The following is a 12,419-nucleotide window of genomic DNA, read 5'->3' as shown; positions in this document are numbered from 1 at the left end:
AGGAATCATAAAGCATTTTTTCAATCCAGCTGCCCACCGAAGTATTTCCGAACCAATACGACTTAGGGTCCTTCAAGGAAAGAGCGTACCAATTCTTGAAAGGCCGGCAACGCACTTGCGAGCCTTCTGGCATTGTGAGCCTCCTGCGCGTTGCCTCCTATTACATAAAAAAAAAATCACAACATTCTCCCATTATGTTTTGTAAAAGCAAGGAAGAAAAAGCATTACTTTGTATGGTTCTTGAATTCATATGTACACTTAACGTATACTGTAAGTTAATAATGCTTCTAAACTTTATACATACCTACTCCGTCACTAAGAAGAAACATGATTAAAAAGCTTTAGTAAAAAACAAATTAAAATTCAATTATTTTTCAATTGTATTTAACACTAGCGGCCCGTCCCGGCTTCGCACGTCTGGACATTTTTTTTATATTTTTTTTTTTTGGAGATTGATATGTTATTAGTTATTTAGTAAAGTGGAACATTTTTTTGTTCTATTATCAATAGTTTTCGTAGCGCACGCGATTAAAGATATTTTATAGGCATTTTTGAAGTTATACTTCTTTAGGCGCGTTATGAAAAATTGATGATAGTGAAATTTTACGATGCGCGCGCACCGTTACACAAAATTAACAGAATGAAGTTGCCCACGGAAGATGCTACGGCATTGGACATAATTTAAAAACAACAATCGAATAATAATATAATTTATGTTACAGTTAATGTAAGAGAATAATAATAAATATTTATTCGTTTAATTTTTCAAATGTAAACTGAACTTTATTGACTATAATGACTCCTTTTCCAGTCGTTGATTATTTAATTGTAATTAATTATTTGCATTGAATCAAAAACTATTTTTAATAATGCCAAAGAAGTACAACTTCTTACGCGCGTACATAAGTACACGGACCTTTTTTTTACACCTTGGGTAACATTATTTTTTCTTGCAATTAAAGCCTATATTAATCAGTGATAATGTAGCATTCAAATAGTGAAAGAGTTTTTAAAATCGGTCCACTTTTGAGCCAGTTACAAACATACTTACATACAAATCTTTCCTCTTGATAATATTAGTATAGATTAATGTATGTAATCAATTAATTTCAGGTAATGCAAGTATTTTACCCGTATTCAATACAAACGCATCCAAATGAGTTTCCCGGGATGGACCCAAACGATTGTCCCAGGGACTCCAAATTAGAACAGTGAGTATTATTAACGCTCCCGAAATAAATTTACATCTCCATTAAATACAGCGGGAATATATTTACTCCTAGTCCATACGATTAGCTACCTATCATCTTTAAAAACTCTACTGCATAAACATTGCTTAACCATCCTATCCTGCTCAATCGTTACTTCTCTTTTGTATTTCATCGCCATTCATGAATCCGTGATATTGGCTTTTTAGTTTTTATTTTGTTTTATTAGTTTTTTTGTATTACTTTAGATTACGGTTCTATTTTTTTTTTTATATAACATTTGGTTAAGCACATCTTACACTTTACTAATCTTATTTTTAGTTTTTCCCCTAGTAAGGAAAGCCTGGAAGAGATCGCTTGTTAGCCATAAGGGCGCCCGTTGCATCCCTTAGAATTTTTATGCATTACTAGCTGATCCGACAAACGTCGTTTTGCCATGTATATAATTTTAGGAAACTTATTTTAGCTCAATAAAAATTACTATAGTAAAAAAATAGGGGTTGATCGTAGAGTTCAAAATGTAGGGTTATACGTATTTTTTAATTTTGTATCATAAAAAAATAACTTTAGGGGTGGACTACCCTTAACATTTAGGGGGATGAAAAATAGATGTTGTCCGATTCTCAGACATACCCAATGTGCACACAAAATTTCATGAGAATCGGTCAAGCCGTTTCGGAGGAGTTTAACTTCAAACACCGCGACCCTAGAATTTTATATATTAGATGCTATTTTTTTTAATGCAACGAAGTGTAAATTAAATCAATAAATAATAAATAACGTACTAAAAGGGGTACTGTTCCTCAAGTGATATGTTACGATATACTGTGTCGTGTCTGTGCTGTCAAATGTCTTCGTTTAATGAAACTTAGGTCTCGGAATCTACAAATTTGAGACTGGTATAACCTAAGAATGTTTTCAGAGCTTTAAAACTAAAATGCAATAATGCGTTGCACCCTGACCTGCATGGTCACTATCGTGAGGCGAAGTACACGCAAACAAAACATCATTGGTGGTGGAAAGCCAACAGGATCTTCAACCAGCTGCAATCCACTGCTGGACATACTGGTAAGCCAATATCTTTCATTGGGCTATCCTTGTTCTATAGGAGTTTAAAAGACACTTTTTGCTTTATGGGTCTTAGAATTAACTGTAGAGTCTAATAATATGGTTATATTATCGCTAATATGTATCGAGGGTAGACACAATAATGTCAACTGTAAAAAAACTTATCGGATACCACTGTTGAAATTTCACAATTTAAAAAGGTTGACCCTCCTTTCCGGAGAACGCGTTTTGGCCGAAATTCACCGATGTCCAAATTGAGCATTCTGTTAAACGAGCTGGATCTGGACATCCATAGTTGCTCACCTCAGACTTTGAGAGCGATTTTCGTTTAGTGTTTGTTTAAATTTTATTATTGTTTTGATTAATTAATTTTATTACTTCTTGTATGCTATGTTTGCCTGTAAGTGCTTGACACATTGAAAACTGTGTTCTTCTGTCAATGTATTAGTGTGCCAAGCGTTGGCAAGCTTTTATAAATAAATAAATAAATTGACAAACAAAAAAAAGATAAATTTAAAAATTTATGTTTGTAATAAAATAATAAATATCAGCGACTCACAATAAACACAATATTTCCAACACACAAATAAAAAGTAATTTACAATTTTCTTGACCCATCGTATTAAAAATTAATAAATAGAAAATTAAAACAAATTTAAAATGTTTGGTCCTGGCATTTTCTCAATGTATTGTGATACTTATTCGTTGAGCGAGGAAAGCACCAGCTTTGGGGTCACCAGTAGTATCTACTAGGCGCCAACTTAAATCTTTAATTAGCGCGTGCACTTGAACCCCACGGCCCAAGAGTCACTACTCCTAAGACTGGGTTCACACGGCACTGCACGTTTTTTTGCAGTATACGTCTTAACAAATAGTGGCACATGTATTGTACATAGACCCATTCACACGGCGTTTGTACTGCAAAAATCGTACACCGTTTATACGTTCAAACGAATACTCAACGGACTTGTCAAGCAAATCGAATAAACTTTAACGTATTCGGTTTGCAGTGGCACATAATATAGCTCTGTCTCGTTCTCGCTCACTGTGACAACTGTCTGAAGACTGCGGCTATTCGTATTTTACACGAATGAAAATCTACGGTGTGAACACCCGGGTGAGAGTACGTCAAAAAAACGAATACAAAGAAAACGTGCAGGACAATGCCGTGTGAATCCAGTCTATGGGAACAAAATCGAAGTTCGACGAAAACTTACATTTTATCATATTTAACAAAAATCTTTTTCCAGGCATGGTAGTCTTTCTAGAAGAAGACCATTATGTAGCCGAAGATTTTATCCACATGCTCCATTTACTGCGTGCAACAGCTGATAAAACATGCCCGCAGTGCGAAATACTCTGCCTCGGCACGTACTTGAAGACATACCAGTATCATAGTAACACAGATAAGGTAGGTTTTTGACAATTGACGTTTGACAGTTGACAGTTTTTTACACGTTTTTGACACTACACAACGCCGTTATGTTTTATTTTTGTTAATGAGTTAATACAAAGTCGAAAATGATTAATATATGTGTTCTTGAGTTTTGAAGTTATACTTCTTTTAAGTTAGGGAAAAATGATGAGAGTAAAAATTTACGATTCGCGCGCACACCGTCACAAAAAACCGACACCCTGAAGTTAGCTACAGTCAACATTTGTGTTTTTCTATTGTTAGTGTCGTTTTTTCTACAAACGTAAAATAAATTTTTTGAAAAGATTTTTATCTTGTTACGCCAAAGAAGTATAACTTCTAACGCGTGTACATAAGTACACACACGTTTTTTTTAAATATTTTATTTGACATTACACGCTTTTATGTTCGCTTTTGTAGTTGTTTTGTGATATACACCGCGTAACACCAAAAACTAAGCGTTTTAATTTATTTGCAACTCTACAATATCTAAAATACACAGCATTAATTTAATTTGCATTGTTATTATATTTTTAATTGTAATAATTGGATTTACTACTTTCGTATCAAATTTGTTGACATTGTTGTGCCTGAAGATTGGAACATTAATCTTGCCACAGAGAAAGAAGAATTTTAACCTAAATTACATTCAACAAGTGAGAGCAATAAACGAAGAGAGAAGAAAGAGACTTCAGGAGACACAATGGAACTACCAAGTTTACCCAAATCTGTATTCTACTACGCAAAAGGTAGCTGGGTCCACAGACTAACACGAAGGCCATTTTGACATTTCGTTGATAATCAATTGTTTAAAAGCTTTAAAAGTCGCAAAAGGGCCTTCAGATATCGCTAATAATTTCAAAAGCTTGACAAATTATCAAAATGTTTGGTTATGATTTGAATATAGCGGTTTTAATCATAGTTAAGTTTTTAAAATTAGGGAAGGTTAAAGTATTACGTAACGAATTTTAGGGGGGGGGGGGGGGGGGGGTTCTTTTTGTAAAACGTTACGATGCGGGCGGGGATTGAATTACGCGTTATTGTTAATATTATTTTCGACTTTCCAGTACGTTACACCACATAATGGTAAGTTTTAGGTATAAAGAGTCACGAAACGTTTTACTATTGGGTACAGAAAAACGTTACGGGGCGTTACACGGGGGGGGGGGGTCAATCATCTCCAAAAATTGTGTGACGTAATACTTGAACGCTCCCTTACCACAGCTGCAAGCATGCTAACGAATACGTTTTGCATTGAAATATATAATCTGTAAAATAGATAATTTGGATTGGTGGCAAATTGAAAATATCGTTAAGAAATTTTTAATGTAACAGCTTCCTACTAAAATGGCTTTTTGAGAGGAGCTAGTCTATGCGGTAAGAGAACCAAGAATTAAGATAAACTTAACTATAATCGTGTTATTGTTGGCAACACTTTCATTATAATTTGACCTTCATTAATAATTGAAATTTTTGTGAATAAATTACATCAGTTCATACAACCACGGTTCTCTTTCTGTCCAGACTCTTGTTCCACAAAGGTGTAGTGGACGACCTTCTCTTATAACTAACGTAGACTCCTACCATAGTAAATTATCATAGAATGTAAATGAGGGTAGACATGTGTAAATTGAAGTACCCACACAGCATATAACAATTACAGATTATCAAATAACCTAACGTATGACGCTGTTGTGAATGAAACTACAGTTATTAGTTGTCTAAACCTCGCGAGAGGGGTATTACGGCCCGTTCCGAGCGTATGCCCCCTTCTTGTGGTGTGAAGGTTCGCGGTACGGGGGCGGTCTATTTACTAAATTGATAGCAAAGAGGGTAGCATGTAAATTGATCTACCCACACACTTAAACAATTACAGTTGAACGAATATAACCTAACGTAGTTTACTGACATTTGTAAAAGTCCTATTATCAAACAGAGGGACACTAATTACAATGAACAATACTAAAAACTTGATAATGACTTCGGATCTTGTTGCACCCTCGCCAGGGGGGTGCTTAAGCCTGTTTGGGGCGTATGCCCCCTTCGGTTAGTGTGAAGGTTCGCACCCTGCTAATACAGGGTGGTACGGGGGCGATCAATTGACTAAATTGAACTACCCACACAGTTTACAAACACATGTACTAATCTAATCTACTACATTTTTAACCAAAGAGAATGATTTATTCAATGAACTATACTAAAAACCGAAAAATCCTATCAAATTCTAAACACTATACATTTCTATGGCGTTGTTTTGCTATCGCCTATTACACATGCACAGCGCCATCTGTTGATTAGTAAATAAAATTATGAATAGACAACAGATATAAGTGTTAATTCACAGAATTGTTCAATTTATTGACACTAAATTAATTGTGTTTAGCCGAATATTAAGGATTTTTTATTTTAAAATTAGCTTCAGCTGAAATTCCGTATCTGTTAGCTAAAGAGTTGCCATAATTCAATGAAATTTTTGTTTGGAATTGATCTTTAAGTTACACTTAGAAATATTGTTTCAATATTACTTTGTTCTTTGTATTTTTAGTAATAAGATAATGTAAAGTTATAATTAGCATGCAAGCATCCGTTTGATTATTTTACAAATTGCAGTAAGTATCATTATAATGATTATGCTATGTATATACAGTCAAAATCTGTTATAACGACATCGAAGGGACTACTCATATTTGGTCGTAAAATCCGATAGTCGTAATAGCCGTTAGCACGTGTGCTTGTTACGCTTAGTTTTAATGCTGTTTTAAGCTGTATTGCGCTGTATAATGCTTTAGCTTGAATTTTGCACCAATTTGTATGAATTGTAAATAGAATATTTTTTGTATAGTTTTAGCGTTAATTAGTTTATTCTTTATTTTATTCATTTAATAAAGAAAAGCGTAGAGAAATTAGTAATGTTCATAAACTAGACTTCACGCTAAGTATGACTAGCTTGTGTCAAAATTGTATTGACATGGAAATCATATTTAATAAGTCTCGACTCTAAATAGCACTAGTTTAGGAAATATACTTGAAAATAATGTTAAATTTCTTTTTCATTATAATAATTTAACATGAAATATCAATTTAATTACACAATAATAGATAATCTCTTAAAAAAATATATTGTCGTAACAATCTGGCATCCGACTAAAGGACTTGTATCCATGGTCGTGCAGAAATTTAAAAAAAAATATGACAAATTTTTACCGTTAAGCACAGCGTAAAATAGTTGTACGAAAAATTTAATATTCGGATCGTCACCGTCACCGCTGTAACATTTTTCATATAATTATTAAACGTAGACCTTAGTAACACTTTATATTAAAAAAAGCATGATAGTACTGATTTGTCGACCCAATTTAACATCGTTCTCAAGTTCATCAACTAGTTCTTCCTAGACCGCCATTTCTAGAGTTTGACGTTTTTCCCGCCAATTTGCTTGATTGACGTTTCATTACTTTTCAGGTCGAAATAACTCCCTGGCACTCAAGTATGCATAATATGGGAATGGTTTTCAACAAAACAGTGTGGAATAATATAATGGAGTTAGAACAACAGTTCTGCGCGTATGACGATTACAATTGGGACTACTCTCTGCTTCATTTATCACAAAACCGGCCTGGCCGGGAGAAATTCAAAGTTATTTTGTGTAAGGGACCGAGAGTGTTTCATATTGGGGAATGGTGAGTGAACTTATTATCTATGGATTGTTAGTGTCTGTATTTTGTTCAGTTTCCAAATCCATTAAAATAGTCTTAATAAGATTTGAGGTTAATACACTATTTCAGCTTAAAGTATATGTTAGTCAAGTTTATTATGGATATAGCGTTGTGTTCAAACATCGACCCAGTTTTTATAAGCAATTTTAAATGTGCCTAGTCTCTGGCCTGCATAGGGTGCGTCGTTTTGACGTCATGTAATTGATAAGATTGACCTTGGATCAATTTTAATAAAAAAATATGGATTCTTAAATACACCTATATAATGATATATATAATAGCCTTTTATTTCAGATACTTTTACGCTTGAACACATATTAATATGTCTATCTCATTCTTTTTAGGTGCCCTTTTCTGGTAAATCCTCATCCCGCCATTCCTGTCTACACTGTGCCTTTCTCTCCCATGTACTGATGTTTCCTTAATCTGGTATATCCATGTTCTTGTCTTCCTCTTTTTCGTTTCCTTGGGCACCAGCTTAGTACTTTCTTATTCCACTTTTCTGTTTCTCTTCCCCCTCCATTTCCACTTATGTTTTTTTTTATTGTAACATCTGCATAGTTGTTCTTCTTAATGATGTATTCTTTCTATTAGTATAAGATCCCGATATACAACGACCTTCACCGAGATGCTTATTATATAATATTGATTGAAAACAATTAAAAAAATTTACTACCTACATGCAAATTATAAAAAAAAATTTTTTTTAAATATTAATTAAACATACTCTGGACTGAAATTTGCTAGGCGACCCATATGGATTATATTTATTGACATATTAAATTAAATATAAAATACGTTTCATTAAATAAGCATCTCGGTGAAGGTCGTTGTATATCGGGATCTTAGACCGTATCTATTAATATATAAACATATAACGATAGGGACAATTACAGTGCTTCCAAGTATTTTCTATATTGTGTCAAAAACGGTGATGTCAAAGTCATGTCAAACATTATTTTCCAGTGGGATACATCATAAGAAATCGAACTGCAATGCTTCCACAGTTATAAGCAAAGTACAGAAACTATTACAAAACGCAAAGAAATATATGTTCCCGTCGAGAATTATCGCTACAATTACCGCAGGAGGCGCCAAACATAACAAGAAACTTACCAAGGGGAATGGGGGGTGGGGGGATATACGGTAAGTCAAATATCATCCAAAAATTCAATAAATAAAATAAAAAATAAATCAGTGGCGCTACAACCTTTGTAGGTTTTCAGATTTCTGTATTTGTTTTATGATCATTTGTCAAACTAATAGGCACGTAGGTGATCAGCCTCCTGTGCCTGACACACGCCGTTGACTTTTTGGGTCTAAGACATGTCGGTTTCCTCACGATGCTATATCAAATGCTATAGCAAATGTTAAATGCGCACATAGAAAGAAAGTCCATTGGTGGTCTTCGGTGGTGGTCGAGCCGGGGCTCGAACCTACAACCTCAGGGATGAGAGTCGCACGACAAACACTGCTCTGTTTTTTTTTCTTTTTGAATGGAATCTCGCTGTTGGCCAGCTCGGGCTGTTTTGGCGAGCGTAGTTCGGCCAGAATGGGGAACACTGCTCTGGTTATGTCCAAATTAAGATAACTTCATTCTAAGCTTTGTCAGTTTCTTGTATTTTCTAATTTTTTATTTAATGAACGACGCAATACCACTAACGTTGACAATTGACATTTATTCCATTTCTACCACACGATAACTTGACATTTGGCAGACTTGTCATGTCTAAATATAATACAAGTTGGTGTGACCATCTCAAAAGTACGAAACAATATAACTGGACATTTAATAATCTTAATAATTAATTACTTTATGTAAAAATCGCTGCAATTGTTGAATACTCTTAACGTACATAATAATAATTAAAAATGAATAAATAGAGAATTGAAACAAATTTTAAAAGTTTGGTCCCTGTGGCAGTTTATTGCTTGTGGCGGCGTCCATGCGTCGGGTTGTCTCTCTCCCTAAAATATGGCGAGGGGGCCGATGGCTGGCCATGCGTCATACTCGTGAACGGGTGCTACTTGTGGTGACTGGTCGTACTTGAATTCGTGTATGCGGTGATGTTAATTATTTCGACTATGTGTTTGCGTGTTGTTCCCACGAGAATGTAAGTGCGTGCTCCTATTTCACCATGCCTCCTGCTGATAGGGGACAAGTCTTTGTTTTTATTTATGTTATTATTATTAATTACTTAAAATGTCATGTGGAACATGGTGTAATAGTTGCAGCTCCTTACAAACGTTGTGTAAAAAAAAAAAACATGGCGATTAAAAAGAGTGGCGGAGAGTTTATTGCCAGTTCTTCTCTTCCGTTCTACGCCCTTGATTTGAGAACTGGCAGTAAATGTAAAATTAGAAGCATTAATATTTATTTCTTTAATGACGAATCACAAGTGTACATTGTGTTACCTACGTGAATAAATGATTTTTGAATTTTTTGAATTTTTACCTTTAATGCTGGCAGCATTTCCTCGCTGTATTGCGATACTTATTCGTTGAGGAAAGCACCAACTGATGTTGCCCTTACCTAATCTATCTGTTTATCTAATAATATTTTTATATTTCAGTGACCAAGAACTATGCACAAATATGACAAAAATTGGGCGACAATTCAGAAAATACATCTACTACGCATAAAACATCGGCCATTTCCTTTAGCAACGCATATTTATAATTGGTACAGGTATTTTATTTATGTTTATATAAATTTTAATGAACAAAGCGTGAATTATATTATAACATTATCTATATAAAATTCTTCGTCTACCTTCAAATTCCGTCAACTTATTATATGTATACAGTAACTTTTAACTTTCTATATCCAAAATCTCTTTATTTTAAGTCTCCCGAAAATCAGGAATAAATAAGTTTCTAACCACACACACACACACACATTGCCTTGGTCTTGGTTTTTCTACCAGCTGTATTTAACTTGACGGGGTAGAGTGGTAAGGGAGCGTTCAATTATTACGTAACACAATTTTTGGAGATTATTGACCCCCCCCATGTAACTCACCGTAACGTTTTTTCAGTACCCAAGTATAGTAAAACGTTTTTAGACCACCTAGTGACTCTTTAGTTACTATTATGTGGTGTAAGTCGAATAAAATATTAACAATGTAATATTAACAATGCAGCACCTTACAAACGTTGTGTAAAAAAAAAAAAAAAACATGGCGATTAAAAAGAGTGGCGGAGAGTTTATTGCCAGTTCTTCTCTTCCGTTCTACGCCCTTGATTTGAGAACTGGCAGTAAATGTAAAATTAGAAGCATTAATATTTATTTCTTTAATGACGAATCACAAGTGTACATTGTGTTACCTACGTGAATAAATGATTTTTGAATTTTAATAACGCGTAATTTAATTCCCGCCCCGCATCGTAACGTTTTACAAAAGGAACCCCTCCCCCCTTCCAAAATACGTTACGTAATACTTGAACGCTCCCTAAGCCATGGTAGCTCCTGATAAGCTTACTTTTCGAGAGTTTAGATACGCGATGAAAGGACCATTGCACAGACCACTTAACTCATTAAAACGGCCAAGAGTGCTCGCAAACTTTGTCTAAATATTACTTTGTCTAATAATACTCTGAATATTTTTCTATGAATTAAGGAATTGCATTATGTATTCGTCCTAATAGTTAGTCGTAAACATAATAGTAATGATATTATAACAAATCTTAGTAACTGATTGATGATTTCTGAAAGCTTTTCTATTTTATTAGATATCAAAAATACGGTTTTAATTAAACTATTTTATTTATTTATCCCTGGAAGAGTGAGAAATTAAAATGAAAGAAGAAAAAATTTAATAGAAGGGCGATTAGCAGTGAAATCCATTAATATTTAGCATTTAAATAAAAAATGCCGTTATTCGAGTACTATATAATCAGGATTACATTAAATCCATGTCATTTTAACATTAGAAGTCCGACGGAGTAAGGATCCAAATTCTTCCTCTTCCTCGCTATATTTTTCCAATCCTTCCCCCTGTCTTTTATTTCATCTTCCCTGGTTTCTGGTGGGTGTTTCTTCTAGACCCATCTGTCATCACAAAAGCAGGCAATGTAACCGGCCCATTTTGATTTTAACTTTTGAGTGTTTCCACGTCATTTATTGTAAGGTCTTTGGCATGCTCTCAATCTTCTTTATTAACGCATTTAGCATTTAACAAATGTTCAATTTTAAACGATTGTACCTAATATACAGCCTTGGGGCTGATATGAGTTTAACATCGGTAATGTTAGATGAATTCCTTGACTGAATTTTTAATTTTATTAAATTTTTTATAAATAATTTTAAAAGCTGACAGAAATCGGTAATCGAGAAACAAATACGTATTAAGCATTATGTTTGATGTTGATTTTATGCATTGTAAATACCACTAGGACGTAGACAATACAGAGTCAACTGTCAATGTTAATTGTCAAAAAATGACAAGCTTGTTATTTTTCCCAGAGATAAAATATAGATAATGTGTGCGAAATTCGAATAGATACTGTTAAATCTATGTAATACAAGCTTGTTCTCTGTTTCTAACACATATATATTATACTTTCTCTATGCAATTATATCCAACATAACCATACTGAGATTCCCCATTGGCTAAATAAATTTAAATACTCTTCCGATTTTATATATCACAGTCAAAAGTATCGGCTCATGTCGAGTTTAGTTTTAAGTTTCGGCCAAGTTGTGATTAGTTTTTTTTTAGTTTAAGCGTAATTGTACTTACTTGAGTTAGCGCGGAGTGTATAAGATACAAAAAAATTAACAATCATGTTTTGTTTACAAAGATGACTTATAGGTGGTATTCTGAGTCGAGACTGCTAAGTATCTGTCAAATTTAACTTGACGTCACTAAAGTTCTCGGCTTTAAATGTTACCTTCAATTTTAAATTCTTAATTTCAGTGTAATTGGCTTGAGAATGTATCCATTTAACATTCATAAATAAATATGAATTTACTGTTATTTTCATTTGTCAAATGAAATCTTTGATCAAATT

General features: G+C 33.9%; 1 protein-coding gene across 4 annotated transcripts in view; it reads left to right on the top strand.

Annotated features, from left to right (window-relative positions):
- The window catches only part of LOC125061209 (alpha-1,6-mannosyl-glycoprotein 2-beta-N-acetylglucosaminyltransferase-like), a 44,224-nt gene extending 33,761 nt beyond the window's left edge, over window positions 1–10,463 (top strand). For 2 of the 4 annotated variants that reach the window (XM_047666461.1, XM_047666462.1), the window contains 7 exons: window positions 1,114–1,211; window positions 2,131–2,276; window positions 3,527–3,687; window positions 4,311–4,439; window positions 7,153–7,370; window positions 8,373–8,552; window positions 9,980–10,463. In XM_047666461.1, the coding sequence (XP_047522417.1) occupies window positions 1,114–1,211; window positions 2,131–2,276; window positions 3,527–3,687; window positions 4,311–4,439; window positions 7,153–7,370; window positions 8,373–8,552; window positions 9,980–10,049 (1,002 nt within the window). In that variant the 3' untranslated portion in view covers window positions 10,050–10,463. The remainder of the gene's footprint in view (window positions 1–1,113; window positions 1,212–2,130; window positions 2,277–3,526; window positions 3,688–4,310; window positions 4,440–7,152; window positions 7,371–8,372; window positions 8,553–9,979) is intronic. The other 2 variants (XM_047666463.1, XM_047666464.1) reach the window with 1 other exon arrangement.
- Window positions 10,464–12,419: the final 1,956 nt, after the last annotated feature.

Source organism: Pieris napi, chromosome 23, assembly GCF_905475465.1.
Source record: "Pieris napi chromosome 23, ilPieNapi1.2, whole genome shotgun sequence".
Lineage (NCBI taxonomy): Eukaryota > Metazoa > Arthropoda > Insecta > Lepidoptera > Pieridae > Pieris > Pieris napi.
The sequence above is the reverse complement of the archived record's forward strand: the minus strand, read 5'-3'. Positions and strand labels throughout refer to the sequence as shown.